Consider the following 17,841-nt stretch of genomic DNA (forward strand, 5'->3'; position numbering starts at 1 on the left):
CGCGGCTGGGCGGCTAGTTCAAGTTGCCATAGCTGCAAGTCTGGGCACAGCTCAGTCGGTTGCGCCGCCGCGTCGGGTCAGTTGCACCTTCTCGGTCACAGGTGGCCGTGGGAGCCGGGTGGGGCCTCGGCGATGATCCGGCATTAAGGACCTGGGCTCTCAATCTCAGGTACTTGCCCGCCACCGCCCCTGGCCCTTTCTTTGCCACTTCCCTGTCGTGTGTAGACGTTTTAAGTCCCACTTCTCCTTGTCCCAGGGGTGGGGACACTGGCCGCGCGGAGATGTGGGGTAGGGCCGCGGCTTGGTAGCGTGAGCGCCAGGGTGGGGAGAGACGGGGTGCCCGGCCTGCGACCCCCTCCGCATGGGCATCCACAGCCTTGTCTGTGCCAAGCTATTCAGGGAATTTGAACTTCCTGGTCCTCCTTTTGCGAGCGGCATGTCCTGAGCTGTCAAGGAGATCGGCCTCATTTTGGAAGTGACTCGCCTGGCCTGGGATAGAGCTGGGATAGCGCTGGCCGTTTTGTACCTGTTATCTAATCACAGGCGCTGTATCGCTATATCGGCCTCTCCTGTGCCACCATGGGAGTTGCCCCAATGTTAGCTGCCCGTGATATGAGTTATTTCGTAGGAACATCTGACATTGAATTCCAGCTGCAACTGTGATCGGTTTGATGGGGCTCAGTGGCTTCCGCAGGCTCCTCGTAGGACCGCACTGTAACGTTGTTCCAAGTATGAAGCAAAGTATCTAGCACAGGGCCTTGCACATTGGAAGTGCTCAGTATTTGTTATTTATATTTACTAATTATGCAGAACAGTGCCGTCAAATAGAAATATTATGTGAGACACACACACACACACACACACACACACACACACACACACACACACGTTTAAATTTTCCAGTATCCACATCGTACCAGTAAAAAGGAAACTGGTGATGTTAATTTTAATAGTTTATTTAGCACAATTTATTTATATACAAAATGTTTTCATTTCAACATGTAGTCAATATGGAAACTTATTGAGGCATTTTACAGCCTTAAATGTATATATGTTTTTAATGTATAAAAATCTTGCATTGTATATTTACAGCACATGTGAACTCAAACTGGGCAGATTTCAAGAGCTCAGTAGCCACATATGGAGTGACTACTGTATTGTGCAGTGTAGATTCAAGGTGAAAACTTTGGCAGCTTTATATTGGCACAGAGAAATTGGGGTGTGTCTGTGACCCAGCTCTTGGGTGAAGGTTATGCTTTGTTAGAAGAGTGAAGTATGCATAAAACCCGAGTGCTCTCAGCGTGTCCGCTCTGCCATTGCAAGACCTGTGTCATTTGAAGCTCTCCACAGTTTATTTTGATTAACTTTTCCAGAATATTTTTTTTAACTTTTTCTTGAAGTGGTTTATAGATGTAGTCCCAGGTCTTCTTATGTGACAACTACTAGTTCTCTGGATACTTCCTGTGGATTCCTACAGACTGCTTTAAAAGCAGTCACAAAGAATTGAAAATATTTCTGTCCACAGACTTTCTTACAACCAAAGACATTTTATGTTTACTTATTTAATTGCAGTACTAAATGTGGGTGGTACTGGGCAGCTTATGAAATATATCGTTTAGGCGTACTAGCATATATAGTTCGTTAACTGGCTTAGAAATTCAACTGGGTCATTAAATTCAGAAGTATCATGTTAAATTAATTACTTGACTTAGTTTACCCTCTGATAGACATGCTGAAAGAGAGAGTACTTTTAGGTGGACTTGGGCTACAATTGCATGATCTGGCCAGCCCTAGGGATGACCAGGCATGGGCGGAAGTAACAAGTGAGGAGTATGTTGGTTGGGCACTTGGGTGGGAAGAGTTCCTTTGAGTTCGGTGGGGCTTTTGCATGACCCAAGGAGCATTTTCTCTGTTCTCTGATATGCCATGAACTGTATATAGTGAGGGTGAGCTTATTTTCATCTTTTATTTCTTTAAAAAATTTAAAGTTGTAGGTGTGTTTTAATCCTTGTTTCATTTATCTGTAGGTGGTTTGGGGAAAATATAGGGGCAACCAAAGGTTATCTACTTGACTAGGCCTTTTGCCCTGAACCTCATGAAGAAATGATAGGAGGCAGACATATGTGCCTAAGAAGAGCACTGAGCTCAGTGGAGAGCAACACGGAGATTTGGGGGTGTGCTTTGTAAGTATGCTTTCTCCCTGTGTTTCTAAACACATTTTTGCATATTTATAGTGGAAAAGAGTATGTCAACAAATAAGCTTTTGAGAGGCAAGAAGTCCCTTTCTAACATGTAGCGTAAAAATTAAATAGAATGGTTGTGCGTGAGAGTTATAAAAATTCAAGGGGACAGACTAGATACCTTAACAAAAACAACAATGATGCAATTGTTTCCATTAGACAAGTATTTGAGAACCTATTTTGTCCCAGGCACAGTAATAGAAACCTTCTATGTGACATATATATATATGTGACATATATATAATATTTTTATTATACTATTCTTATTAAAAAATATCTTTATTGATTTCAGAGAGGAAGGGAGAGGGAGAGAGAGAGATAGAAACATCAATGATGAGAGAATCATGGATTAGCTGCCTCCTGCACACCCCCTACTGGGGATTGAGCCCACAACCTGGTCATGTGCCCTAACCAGGAATCGAACCATGACCTCTTGGTTCATAGTAGAGGCTTAATTGCTGAGCCATGCTGGCTGGACATTATTATGCTACTAGAGTCCCAATACATGAAATTTGTACAAGAGTAGGCCTTTCTTCCCCTGGCTGCTGGCACCCGGGACCCGGGCTTCCCTCGCAGAGGGAGGCCCCGTCCACCCGCCACAGCCCACCAGTCGGTGGTCTGGGCCTCCCTCTTTGGGGTGATTGTGGAGCCCCCCATTGATCGCCCCGCAGGCCAGTGGCCTGGGTCTTCCTCTGCGGGGCGATCATGGGGCGATGGCTGGGCCTCCAACCAATTGCATCGCACCCACCTTGGCTGGCCTGGCGCCAGTGGGTGTCATAGCATGGTCCCGGATGGTTGTCTGGATGGTCGTCCGGATGGTCGTTCCGCTGTTCAGCTGTTTGGTCGATTTTCATATTACGCTTTTATTATATAGGATTCTTTGTTTTACAAATGAGACAGTTGAAGCTCAGATGGTACACGCGATTTGCTGGGGATTCTGGAGCCCAAAGAGTGGTTTTCATTCCCAGGTGTTCTTTCTACAAACCTCAGTCCTGCCCAGTATGAAGAGGTGCCATTGCTGTCTAAGATTGCCCTCAGTGGGATTTGATTGACAGTCAGATTTTTAGATTAAGAGTACCATATAAGCAAATTTTACTGTTATTTATCTTTTATCTATTTATTCAGAAAAATATATTTTTATTATAGATTTCAGAGAGGAAGGGAGATGGGCTATTTATCTCTTTAAATATTCAAAGGGTTTTATTATCTTAGTTTATTCAAGATATAATGGTTCTTACATTATTATTGAGGTAAAAGAGTTATAATTCGTGATTACTGTAAAATGAACATATTCAGCATGAATTGTCATTGATAATGAAGGATGTAGTATTAAGAACTCAAGTTTTCAGATGTAGAGGTAAAACTCTGGACACTTTTTAGCATTTTGATAAGGGACACTTAAACCTATATAGGAGACCCATTGGGGCCTTGTAAAAACACTGTCCAAGATCTATGCTGCACAAAGTTCTTAGAATTAAAGAATTTTAGAGCTGGAAGAGCCTGATAAGGTCATATAATCACAAATTCTCAGATGTAATCTTGACATATTTGGGAATAATATAAAAATAATCTAGAGTCGATTCAGTGGTATCCATGTAGTATACTGGATTGATTCTAATATGAAATGTTTCAATATATTCATGTTATTCTGTAGTGTGTATTTATTTGTTGCAATAATGTAGTATTACATGTCAGTACATAAAATTCTACAATGTCTCTTTTAACTGCTACATAATATTCCAAATGACTATATTTAATGTATCCCTTATCAGTAGATTTGTAATTCTTTCTTATTTTCTTTTTTACTATTTTAATTCTGCAATTAAACTCTTTCTACATATACACATGAAATGTATACATACATCTTAAACATCTTTTGTTTTCCTAGGATAATATACAGAGTGGGGCAAAAGTAGGTTTATAGTTGCTCGTATGGAATATAATACAATAATTAATAAATAATAATATAAGAATAAACTCTGTTGTGCATACTTACAACTATAAACCTACTTTTGCCCTACCCTGTACATAGAAGTAGACTATCTGGGTCAAAACATATGCATATTACTTATTTTTTACTTGTCTTGCCAGATTGTTCTCCAGAAAAGCTATCTATTTCAGTTAATATTCTTACAGCAAGGTGTGCCCTTGTCAATCCTGGAGGTGAGAGCTATTTTTTTTAAATTTGTACAAAACAGATAAACAAGCATATCATATTATTATTTTAATTTTCAATTTTTTGGTTAGGAATATAAAGAACGTTCTATACTTGTTAGGGCCATTTGTATTCTGTGAATTGCCTGTTTATATACCCTTTGCATCTTTTAGTACTGGTCCGTTCTTTTAAAATCATTTTTTTAGAGAGATGATGAATCCTTTGGTTTCGATATAATGCGAATATTTTTCTGTTTGTCCTTCTTTCCCCCTAACCTTGCTTCTAGTATCTTTTTATCAATAATTGTAAATGCTCCTAACAGGCTACAAGGTCCTTATCAGATATTCACTCCTCCCTGAAATTCACGTAACCCTTAACATCGATCAGTACAATGCTGGTGTGTGGGTGTTTGGGAGATGGACATATATGTGTTTATATGTATCCATTTAGCTGAAGAACATCTAGAATCTACAATGTGCACAGGGTTTGCCATGACACAGGTGCTCAGGATGAATGGATAAGTGAAGAAGAGAGACATTGTGGAAGTAGTGAACGATGATTATTATTTTAAAAAAAGAAGAGATAAGCAGTTTAAAAAATTATTTGTTTATTTTTAAGCACAGCTTACATTCAGTATTATTTTGTATGAGTTTCAGGTGTATAGCATAGTGACTAGACAATCATATACTTTACAATGTTCCCCCTGATATTTCCAGTACTCACCTGTCACCAATCATAGTTATTACAATATTTTGGACTATATTTCCTATGCTGTACTTTATATTCCCTTAACTGTTTTGTGTAACTAACAATCTGTACTTTTCAATCCCTTCACCTCTTTCACCCAGTCTCCCAGCCCCCTCTCCTCTGGCAACCATTAGTCTGTTCTCTGTGTCTATGAGTCTGTTTCTGTTTTGTTTGCTTGTTTGTATTGTTCTTTAGATTCCATGTATAAGTGAAATCATATGGTATTTGTCTTTCTCTGGCTGACTATTTCACTTACCATAATACCCTCTAGGTGAGATAAGTAATTTTATAGATTGTAGAAAAAAGGAAAAAGCTCGATGGTGAGAGACTGAAGGCTTTAAATTGGCAAGAAATGGGTTTGCTTATGAGCAGCAATTGGTACATTGAAAGAGTACTGAGAATGGACCTAGATGATAAAGAACCTAAGTAATTTGGAGTGTAGTGCTTTATAGTACAGACAAATAATAATTGAGGAGTGCAGATAGCTGCAGATGACAATAATGAATTTAAATGATTTGCAATAATTCAAACAAGCCTAAGTGTGATTCAGTTGTTTTAACACATTTATTCAAATGGATTTGAAATGTTTATCTTTGTTTTCTCTATAAAGGACATATTATCAAGTGTTCATATTTTTACTATTTTGCAGTTTAATCCATATTGTTTGAAGATGTAAGATAATTAATCTAGGCCATTTCTACAAGAATCATTTTACCCAACAATTATTTAATTAGTATTTACTAATTGCAAGGTCCTGTACTTTGAAATTCATCTCGGGATTAATCAGACAGGATAATAAGAAAATGTAATTGTAAATTCATTTAAAAGTGTTCCAACTACATGCCAGGAACTATGCTAGGTGTTGAAATACAACCATGGATTAAATAAATAGTCTCTGGTAAGGTTTCCAGTCTAGTGGGGAGACAGACAAGTAAATGGCCAGTTAGCAATCTCTGGGCGGTGTTGAGTTGGTATCCACTATGGATACTTGGTCCAGGGTAGGGGTGGGGGGAGTGAAAGAAGATTTCTAGGGGAAGTTTCCTTTGAGCTGAGACTTGAAAGAAAAGTAGAAGTTAGCAAAGGGAAAACAGAGTGAAAAGAATGTTCCATGTGGTGAATCCAGCATAGGTTTGATGACAAAATGAACATGACATATTCTGTGACAGCCCTGGCCAGATGGCTCAGTTGGTTGCAGCATCATCCCTTGCACCAAAAAAGTTTTGGGTTTGATTCCCCGTCAGGGCACATACCTAGGTTGTGGCTTGATCCCTGGTCTGGACGCCTGTGGGGGCAACTGATCGATGTTTCTCTCTCACATTGGTGTTTCTCTCTCTCTCCCTTCCTCTCTCTCAGACCAATAAAACATATCCTCAGGTGAGCATAAAGAAAAATTAAAAAAAATTCTGTGGCACAAATAATTGTATTTCATGCAGATATTTTGACATTTCATAAATGTCTTGCTATAATTATAGAGCTATACAAATGCAGAGGAAGGAAAGATCACTTCTGGCTAGAGGTGGACAGCTTCATTGAGATTGTGTTATTTGAGCTATGCCTGGACAAGTGAGTGTTTAAATAGGTGGCAATACTAGATAGCAGAAGGCATTCCACCCAGAACTAATGACATTAATGAGGGTGGCAGTGGGAGAAGAATAGTTGCTGTAATAGCTGAATGTAGGCCTTAAGTTTTCTGTGGTACTTTTATTAAGACAGGTGGCTTGCCGAGGGCCTTGAATTCCTGATTCAAGAACCTAGATTCAATCAGGTGGCCAGTGGAGTTGGAATGTATAGGAAAAGACTCAAAAGTCAGAGAAACCATTTTGGTGGCTAGAAATGAGTTGAGAAAAAGTCCTAAATTTATGAGTAGTGCATGTGGCAATGAGTACGGTTAGATGGTCAGAAATCTGGATCTTGGAGAAAGGTTGAAGACTCAGCTCTGCTACTCAGTAGCTGTGTAGCCATGAGTACCTTTCTTAGCGCCTTTAAGCCTCTTAGGTATATATCATGATGACAGTGTACTGACCTTGTAGGGTTATTGTCATACAACAATCTGATATTGAAACATTAGTTATTCAGCATTATTCAACTTGAGTTTCTTGAAGGTTTTTGAAATTGAGGTTCTTAACTTCAGTCCTGATCCATTTACTCCCAATAATTCAATTTCATTATAATTGGATTTCTGTATAATCCTATATCTTTAAAAATTTTTTATGTACATTAAAAAACATTCCAGGAAACAGTTCATGGGGAGGTCAAAGTTAAGAACTCCAATTAGCTTTTTTTCTTAAAATTTAGAAGTCTATATATTTTGAAAAGAATATGCCAATTATTCTGTTTATCCACTTTGAAAATTAAGAATAAGAAATAAAATTGAGGATATTATGTTAAGCAAAATAAAGTCAGCCAGAAAACCTAAGAACCATATGATTTCACTCATATATGGGATATAAAACTGAAACTCATAGACACAGACAACTGTATGGTGGTTTCCAGAGGAGAGGGGGTGGAGGATTAGTAAAGGATAAAGGGGACCAAATATATGGTTACAGAAGATGGTTTGACTTTGGATGGTGGGCACACAATGCAATATATAGATCATGTATCATAGAAATGTACCCTTGAAACCTATATAATCTTATTAACCAATGCCACCACAATAAATTTAATAATGATAAAAAAGAAATACAAAACTCTTGAAATGTATTTCAGTCCTTTATTATAGAAGAGTTAAAAGGAAAGATCTAAATATATAAAGTAAGCGTGGGGGAAGGAAGAAATATGGGAATTGAGAAAGAGTGGAGGAAAAAGAGAAATAGAAAATACGTGTACACCAAAAAGAAAATACAATTTAAAAAAATAAAATTTAAGGTTTTATGATTTTTCTGAAAAAAAAAATGCTTTTCTGCCTGAAAGAGGTAAATATTCTTAACAAGAGAAAGGGTTATTTAAAAGACATCTTAAAATAGTTGTAGAAAGTTGGATTTATAGCATATTTACATATTATCTTGTATTCATTACAGAAATCTCTAGTTCTAAGTAGATAAGCACATATGGATGACATACTCTGGCCTTAAATGCATTTCTTGGGGGAGTGAGGGTGATAAGAAATATGACAGGGATGGACAAAGAAAATATTTCAGTGATTAGGCAATGTATTTAGAATTTACACAGTTCTGCTACTAGAAATGTAGTGGAAAAGCACTGGCTTAGAGACACAAGATATGGGTTCTAGTTCTGTTACTGTAACTTTTCAGCAAAGCAATGGTGGGCAAGTATTTTATTCAAAGCTTTGTTTTACTTAGCAGTAAAAGTAAAGAGTTATAATTATACCCACTTTGTATGATTGAATGGAAGTCAAAAGAGAAAGTGCTAAAGAAAATGCTTTGTAAGCTATAAAGCAACATACAAATTTGAGGTATAAATAGCAGTCAGAAATATTTCCTTTCTTAAAATTTTTAGTGGTGTTTTTTCACTAGGAAAGTCAAGAGGAGTTTCTGTTTCTACTTTAAAAAATAGGAGGAAAAAACAAGTATTATGCTTTATAATATATTTAAGAAACAGCTTGTTTCTTATGAAAATCTTAATGTTATGGGGAGTAGATTAAATAGCCCCAATTGCTATTTATGATTGCCTAGTTTTTCTCTCTCAATAATTGCTAGTCTGTCACTTGTCATATCAATTGCTTATGCTTATTTTGTGCATCCTAATTTGAATTTGTCCTCCCCACTCCCTCCTCACCACCAGAAGACAGTCTGAAAACAACTTGTTTTCTCAAGGAGAGTAGTCTTTAGAGGAAACTTCAGGAAATTAAATTTTTTCTGAACCAAATAAAATGATTTATTAGTAAACTACATTGTCAACAGATGACCATTGGTGCCAATTCAACGCCAACAGGAATCCCCAATTTGGGGTGTGGTGAAGAAGGAAACTTTATTCAGTGCAAAACAGCTCAATTGTGATAAAGCCTAGCCGTGAAAACAGCAAGCCTATGAGGTGGACCTGGGGCCAGGCCCCTCTCTGCTAGAGATCTCTGTTCCTTGCTGGTCTGTTCAGCTCTGTGCTGGTCTGCTCTTCTCCATTCTGTGTTTGGTGCCTGTCTTCTCTGGCCCATGTTGGTCTGTTCAGCTCTGCTCCAGTGAGACAGAGATATCTTCGGTGTTTTATCTCAGCCAGGGATCAGTCTTTGGTGGAAAGGGAAGGTGCACTCTCAGAGCCAGAGGGGAGCTGGCTTATATAGACAGAAGTCCTTGCCTGCGACCTTGATTGGTCTGTTCTCATGCAAACAAGGACTCCAGATCCTTGCAGTTGGATTTGTCCAAAAGGCACTTTCCTGATTGGTCAGAAAAGAGCTGCTCTGATTGGTCAGTGAAGATGTTGATGGGGATAAAGCTGTAAGCTCTGTTTGGATGGGGGAAGCCTCAGTCCCATTGGTTGAAATAGGATTCCAAGAGTTCCTTTATAAGGGCTGGCTCAGCAGACAGAAAAACAGTGCAGGCAGGCAGTTCAGTGCAGGCTTCTGTGTGAAGTGCAGTTTGTGTAGAAATGGCTGCTAGTCTCTGTTTTTAAAATTTGAGCCCTGTTAGCCACCAGGAGAACTTCTTGGTAGGTATCTTCTTTCTCAGTGTTCACAATATATATACCGCTTAGCTTTTGCTGCATAACAAATAAAACATACAAGGCATCTGTATATATAAAAGCCTAAGCGACCGATGACTGAATGACCGGAATGACCAGTTGACCAGTTGCTATGACGTGTGCTGACCACCAGGGGGCAGATGCTTAATGCAGGAGCTGCCCCCTGGTGGTCAGTGCGCTCCCACAGCCAACCTCCTGCGGCTGGCCCGCAGCTTCAGCGTCCGGTGTCCATTCCTTCCGTGCCCGGCTTGGTGACCGTCGCCTCCTCTCCTGACCCTGCCGGGACCTTTGGCCCCGGGCTTGGATGGGGAACCAGAGTGGGTGGTGGTGGATGTGACCCCTTTCCCAGGGGGCTGAGGACCGGTTCCCTCGTAGGGGCCTGAGGCCAACATCCCATGCCCCATTCCTCCTCCTGGCTGGCAGGCCCCGATTGGCCTGCAGTTCCTCCCTTTGTCCCTCCCCCCAGTTGTCGGCCCGGCCCTAATCGCTGGCCAGGCCTAGGGACCCCACCTGTGCACAAATTCATGCACCAGGTTTCTAGTACAACAATAACTTTATCGCTTGTACAGTTAGTCAGCTAAGCTATCTGCTTATTATGACTAGACTCACTTATTTATCTGGGTTCAGCTGGCTGGTCACCTGGTCTGCTGACCTAAGCAGGAAGCCTCTGGTGCAACTATGTATTCCCACACCTTCCAACAGGATATCCTGGGCATGTCTTCTTGGAGATGGGAGAGGTGCAGGGAAGCAAGTTCCAGTGTGTAATACCTTTTCATGACTCCACTTGTGCCATGTTAGCTAGAATCCCATTGACCAAAGCAGGTCACATAGCTGAGCCAGAGGAAGGGGCCTGGGTAGGTAACTCTACCTCTGAGAGCAGTGCACGTAGGGATGGGTAAAGAATTGGAGCTAAATCATTAAAGGTACTACATTTTTTATCTGAATTTAGTTTTTGATATATATAATAGTAGGAAAACGTTCTAAGTAGATGGATTAAAATCAAGCCCTTTTGTTTATAGTGGTATTTTGTTCTGGTTTTGGAGTTAGTAGGCATGGCTGATATCAAAGCTGTTAACTATCTCAAGCATTTAACCCTGATTAATTCTTCCCAATCAAATTGGTCATTTTTAACTAGGGAAACTCCTTTAAAAAGGTAAACTTCCTTTGTCTTGGTTCTTTATTCAAAATAGGGTTGCAAACTTTGCTAGTAAGTGGGGCCAATCGGTTAACACACTGGGTGAAGCAGCTAGTAGGAACTTGGACCAACAGGAAGGTACATGCCCAACTCCAAGGCAGTCATGGTTTATGTCCATGTTGCCTTGGGAAAATTCAAACCAGTGTTGCCAGATCTCTGGGTTTTTCAAGAGAAGCTGGAAATTAGAATTTTTATATGAAATTTAGTTGTTTTAAAATTAGTGTTTTAAAATAACATAGTGAGTGTTATTTTCAAATACATGTTAGTCAGCTGGGTTTGGTCTATAGTCCTCCAGTTTTCATCCTCTGATTTAAGCAAAGTGGTGTCAGAAACTTGGGATTCTAGCTCCATCTTTGTCCAGGCTGATCTCTTGCCCAGCCTGGGGCAGTTTGGACAATCAGTAGAGGTTGTCTGTACCCCCAAAGGACTTTATTCATATCTGCTATTTTAAGAATATTGTAGTATATATTTCATTTTCATTTTCAATCGGTTAGCAAATGCAAAAGTCCAATTCCAGGGTGTAACTACAAGTAATAAATTCATCTCGAGTTTGCTAGCATCCATTTCTCTGTAATTTTCTTGAATTTTTTGTTGTTATTTTTAATCTTGACTTTTAAAAAACTTTTTACTTAATTTTGTAAACTGCCTCATTTATTTTAAAAGTGTGTGTGGGTGTATGAATCTAAAATATCTGTGTCATTCTGCTTGTGAGAAGGGGGGGGGGTTATTAAGTAACTTTCTTTTAAAACTGCACTTATCTTTAACAAGTGGCACATATGTAATTATCTGAGCAGCAACTAATTTTTTTCTCCATGCCTGAATAAGGAGTCATTTTGTATGCTGCTTGTCCTTTTCCAGAAATGCCCCTGCTCCCTCCTTGGTGGGCACTGGTCCCTGTGACTTTTTCCCTGGACTCAGGAGCTGGAGCAAGGGGAGCAAAGTGCATCTGGGAGCTGAGCCTGACCCGCTCCACCCATAGGATAGAGGGTGTGTATGTGTGTGTGTGTGTGTGTGTGTGTGTGTGTGTGTGTGTAAGAGAGAGAGAGGGAGGACATGTAGGGCAGCAACAGGAATAAGTGGAACATCTATACTAATAAAAGGGTAATATGCTAATTAGACCAGACATCTTCCAGATGACCATCTAGACGTCCTTCCGACACAGCCACTGAGGCAGGGCTGAGGCAGAGGCAGTTAGGGGCGATCAGGCTAAAAGGGGGGAGTGGTTAGGGGGATCAGGCAGGCAGGGGAGAGCTGTTAGGGGCGATTGGGCAGGCAGGGGAGAGCAGTTAGAGCAATCGGGCAGGCAGACAGAGAGGTTAGGGGTGACTGGGCAGTTGGACATTCCCCGAGGGGTCCTGGATTGGAGGATGACCATCTAGACGTCCTTCCGGACACAGCCACTGAGGCAGGGCTGAGGCAGAGGCAGTTAGGGGCGATCAGGGTAAAAGGGGAGAGTGGTTAGGGGGATCAGGCAGGCAGGGGAGAGCTGTTAGGGGCATTTGATTTTATATTGTACTAGAGGCCCGGTGCATGAAATTTGTGCGTGGCAGGGGGGGTCCCTCAGCTCGGCCTGCACCCGCTCCAATCCAGGACCCCTCGGGGGATGTCCAACTGCCCAGTCGCCCCTAACCTCTCTGCCTTCCTGCCCGATCACTCTAACTGCTCTCCCCTGCCTACCCAATCGCCCCTAACAGCTCTCCCCTGCCTGCCTGATCCCCCTACCCACTCTCACCTTTTAGCCTGATCGCCCCTAACTGCCTCTGCCTCGGCCCTGCCACAGTGGCTGTGTCTAGAAGGACGTCTAGACGGTCATCCGGAAGATGTCTGGTCTAATTAGCATATTACCCTTTTATTAGTGTGTGTGTGTAATATATTTAAAAACATTAATTCTCTAAGTCAGAAGTCTCAAAGTGGGATGATTTTACCCAGTCACCCCTCCCCACCCCAGGGACATTTAGCAGTACTGGAGATGGGTTTAAATCCATTCCCTGACGGAAGAATGCAAGGTGCTCTGCTTATTTGTACCTTCTCTAGTTCTTCTGAAAAAGAAGTTTTCTAACTGGATCCCCTATCCTTGTCTCATCTATTTGTTAAACTTATGCTCTTCCAGATGGGTGGGAGGATCCTGACCCCACTGCTCTGGCGTTTTGTTGTAGTACTTAGCTCCCTGCAGAGAGCACTTTTACAGCTCTTTATCTCCCATCAAGGACTGTCACTTAATTTACTTACTTTCATCTTTAATTTCTAATGCAGATATAATTGAGTAAATGAATGCACAAATATGTTCAAGTTTCTCTCTCTTTCCTTTTAATCACCTGAAGATATGTTTTTTTATTGATTTTAGAGAGACAGAAAGGGGGAGAGAAAGAGGGAGAAACATCTATGTCAGAGAGAAACATTGATTAGTTGCCTCCCAGTGGATCCCTGATCGGGGATCAAACCCTCAACCTCGGTATGTGTCCTGACCAGGAATTGAACCCGAAACCTGCAGGGGATGATGCTCCAACCAACTGAGTCACCCAGCCAGGATTATGTATCTCTTTGATTTTTTCCCCTATGAATTATATTATCTATCAACTTCACAGGGAACTGGCTGTTGATTTTGATCTTATATGAACTTACCAAAAGGGTTTGAGGAGATTAAGTTACAGAGGAGTATTGATATCAAGAAGCCAGGCATGACTGAAAATTGTTTGTACATGATAACCTTTCCTGGCTAGTTCACTTTGTCTCTTGAAGGAGGAGGCAAAGCTCTCAAGACGTGCAGCTGTTGAAACAGTGAGAAATGCCTTCTAAAATTTGAACTTTGATAATGATTAAGCTTAAAACACACTCCCCACACTCCCCATCCCCTTAAATATCAACATCATTACCTTGAACGTGTTCTTTGAGGACAGTTGCCTTGGACAGGGATGGCTGAGGCACTTGGAGGCCACAGAAGTAATCACCTACTTAACATGCACTAGTCAGCTTTTGTAAAATGTCACCCTTGATGCTGGGTGCTTATCTTTTATGGAACAGCTTGCAAATTCTAATTGTTTTAAACTGGCTCTGAGGAAAAGAGATTTGAGAATCAATAAATTACAGCTCTCATACATACAAATATGCATCATTATAATGAGGACAATCTGATGGCTTTTTAGGTCAAATAACAGAAGAGGTGGACTTGAGTTTGTACAGACTCACTGCCAGTCCTCTTATTACAGGGTCAAATGCACTTTTACTCCCTCTGCTCACAGTGTTCAGGTTTGCACATGGGCATTTGTTTTTGATGGACTTTTTCCTCAGTGGGAGCGAATTGAGGAGCTTCATTACTCACTCTGGTGGCGGTATGTCATCTTTATAAGGCTCGTTAAGGCAGAAGCAACAATATTTATGCCTTTAAATACTGATGTGTTGGGAACAGCAAAATAAAGTATTTTTAGAGTTCTACCATCTGGTTTCAGACCCAGAGCTTTCTCTAAGACTCTGGAGATTTTCACCCAAGGTCACCTGTCCTAGTCCTCTCTAGTCTTGGAGAAAGCTCAATGTCTGAAAAGCAGACAGATCAATGCTATTGCTTCCTGATCAATGAGAAGTTTTGTGGTACTAGAAGGTGGTAGTAAGAGAATATTTTCTGCTTTTTCTCCAGTTGAAGGAAACACTTTTCTCTCCTTTAATCAGAATTTGGGTGATTCAGTTTTTTAAAATTGTTCTTTAAGAGTTCTTCAATCATTCTTCAAATTTAGCAACTCTTTCCTCCCCAACAGATGTCATGCTGAAACTTCTTGTGATAATGAGAATGGATTTTTAATCCAACTGAACTTTTTCCTTTTGAATATTTAAAAAGAATGATGAAGATTTTCCTTGAGCGTACATAGATGTTTTTCTACCAGTCTTAATAATTCTTCTTTGGGCTTCATATTGTAATTGTGGTTAATATAATTCATGAACCATTTAAATTTGTTTTTCAAAGCAGAATTTGATTGCATACTTTATGTGAGTACACATTAATGTGTTTTCACATAGTCCTTCAACTTTTAAGTTCATTCCAGTATTAAGAATATTTTTTGAGCCTTGGCCAATGTGGCTCAGTTGGTTGAGTTTTGTCTCATTCACCTAGAGGTCAGGGGAGGACAGTTGTGGGTGATCGGGCTGGCAGGGGAGGGCAGTTGTGGGCGATCGGGCCAGCAGGGGGGCAATCAGGCAGGCAGGCAGGCGAGCAGGGAATGATTAGGGGCGATCAGGCTGGCAGGCAGAAGCGGTTAGGGGCAATCAGGCAGGCAGGCAGGCGAGCAGTTAGGAGCCAACGGTCCCTGTGGGATCAGGCCTAAACCGGCAGTCAGATAGCCCCCAAGGGGTCCCAGATTGGAGAGGGTGCATGCTGGGCTGAGGGACACCCTCCCGCCCCCGTCCACAAATTTTATGCACCAGGCCTCTAGTTGGTATATAAAAAGGCCATAGATTTCTGGGTGTTAATTTTGTATCCTGCTACATTGCCGAATTCATTTATTAAGTCTAGTAGTTTTTTGGTGGAGCTCTTTAGGGTTTTCAATGTACATTCTCATGTCATCTGCAAATAATGACAGTTTTACTTCTTCTTTTCCAATTTGGATGCCTTTTATTTCTTCTTCTTGTGTGATTGCTATGGCTAGCATTTCCAGCACTGTGTTGAACAGGAGTGGTGAAAGCGGACATGCCTATCTTGTTCCTGTTCTTAGGGGAAATGGTTTTAGTTTTTGCCCATTGAGTATGATTTGGCTGTAGGTTTGTCATATAAGGCTTTTATTATGTTGAGGTATCATCCCTCTATTTCCACTTTGCTTAGAGTTTTTTTTTTTATCAAGAAAGGGTGTTGGATTTTGTCAAATGCTTTTTCTGTATCAATTGATATGATCATGTGATTTTTGTTTTTCAATTTGTTTATGTGATGTATCACATTTATTGATTTGCATATATTGTACCAGCCTTGCATCTCTGGAATAAATCTCACTTGGTCATGGTGTATGATCTTTCTAATGTACTGCTGGATCCGATTTGCTAGAATTTTGTTGAGGATTTTAGCATCTATGTTCATCGGCGATGGATATTGGTCTGTAATTCTCTTTTTTTGTGGTGTCTTTATCTGGTTTTGGAATTAGTGTAATGCTGGCTTCATGGAGTTTGGAAGTGTGCCTTCCTCTTGAATTTTTGGAATAGTCTCAGAATCGAACTATGACCTCCTGGTTCATAGGTCGATGTTCAACCACTGAGCCACACCAGCCGGGCAGGAGTTGCTCTTTTAAAGCAGAAAAAACAAAGGAGGGAGAATTACGTGAGGAAGTGACTTATGTTTTCAAATTGTATGTAACTATTATGATAAGCCAAAGGACTAATGTAATAAATACTGTAAAATATCAAAAGTAAATAGCTAAATTAATCTCTTATTCCCGTTCTCTTTACTGTTTGCTTGACCATGATCTGAATTCATTTTTAAGGATTTGTGTACATCAATGGCAGAATCCTCCAGTGATTCAGACCACTTCCGCTCTCATGACCGGTTGAGTCGATGGGCTGCCAGGTCACTACACAGGGAAATTGGAAATCGTTCTACAGTCGATGTCACCAAGAAGGTCAACACTATCACAAGTACTTTACAGGTTAGTTTAACACTAGATGCTTTAAATCAATATTAAATAATAAATAGTTAAGCTGAGTAATAGTTTCAGTCACTGTATTAGTTTTTTTGTGCCCATAACAAATTGCCACAAAATTAATGTCTTAAATAACAGAAATTTATTTTCTTAAAATTCTGTAGGTCAGAATTGGACACTAATCTCATTGGGCAATAATGGGGGTGTTGGTAGGGCTGCATTTCTTTCTGGAGGCCCTAGGGAAATACCTCTCCTCTTGCCTTTTTCCAGCTTCTAGGCTGCCCACATTTTCTGTCTTGTGTCCCTGTTCATCTCCAAAGCCATCAGGGGTGGGTTGAGTCCTTCTCATAGCACGTCACTCTGACTACCTCTCCTGCTTCTCTCTTCCACTTTTAAGGACATTTGTGATCACATTGAGTGCACCCAGTAATCCAGGATATAGCTCATCTCAACATCCTTAATTTAATCACATTGGCACAATCCCTTTTGACATGTAAAGTTCCAGGAATTAGGGTTTGAACATCTTTGGAAGCCATTATTCTGCTTACCACAGTTAGTAAGGATATTTGAAATATATGATAGGTTGTGGAAAGTGTTATATTTCCAAATAAAATATTATAGGAATGAAACCATTAGGGATTACCATCCTTTAGCTTCTTGTGGACATGTGCCTTTGGAGAAATTGCTCATATTTTGGCTTGGATAAATATATCAATCAGATAGATTGCCAACTAGATGATATACATTTAGCTTCTATTGAATTTGAAAGTGTTAAGTCAGAGGGGGAAGAACTCAGGACTTGAATTAAACTGAGAGTTACTAATTATTCATCCAAGCCAAAATATGATTATTCATGGATGAATAATAGTGAGAGTCCATTTTTATTTGGAGGCTAACTTTGACAGTGTTTGGAGATTTGAGTGAGGGCAGTTTTCTTTCTTCCATAAAAGGGGCTTGGGAAATGAGGTGGGGGAAGTTACTACAGTCACAATGGGAAAAAGAAAACTCAGAAATAGAATTTTTTCCCCCCTACTTATTACTCCCTTACCTTTGTTTTACCTGGATAAGCATGGCTTTTGGCTTTTTATTGCTCTGGGTTAATATGCTTAGATAAAAAAAGGCTATTTTCTAGTGGAGAGGCCATAATTTGATTTGATTTTTCTTTTTAAACTTAATATAACAATGAATTTTGGAGTACAAATTCTTGTACTTTCCCACCACAGAGACACATTAGTGTGTGTGTGTGTGTGTGTGTGT

At 40.4% G+C, this 17,841-nt stretch overlaps 1 protein-coding gene across 6 annotated transcripts in view; it reads left to right on the plus strand.

Annotated features, from left to right (window-relative positions):
• CEP128 (centrosomal protein 128kDa) overlaps positions 1–17,841 on the plus strand; it is a 342,764-nt gene continuing 324,923 nt past the window's right edge. For 3 of the 6 annotated variants that reach the window (XM_014534684.1, XM_014534685.1, XM_014534687.1), the window contains exons 1-3: positions 1–169; positions 2,028–2,183; positions 16,429–16,590. In XM_014534684.1, the coding sequence (XP_014390170.1) occupies positions 16,444–16,590 (147 nt within the window). In that variant the 5' untranslated portion in view covers positions 1–169; positions 2,028–2,183; positions 16,429–16,443. Of the gene's footprint in view, positions 170–2,027; positions 2,184–4,331; positions 4,404–16,428; positions 16,591–17,841 lie in introns of all 6 variants that reach the window. The other 3 variants (XM_014534688.1, XM_014534689.1, XM_005860142.2) reach the window with 2 other exon arrangements.

Source organism: Myotis brandtii, unplaced genomic scaffold (genome assembly GCF_000412655.1).
Source record: "Myotis brandtii unplaced genomic scaffold, ASM41265v1 scaffold132, whole genome shotgun sequence".
NCBI lineage: Eukaryota > Metazoa > Chordata > Mammalia > Chiroptera > Vespertilionidae > Myotis > Myotis brandtii.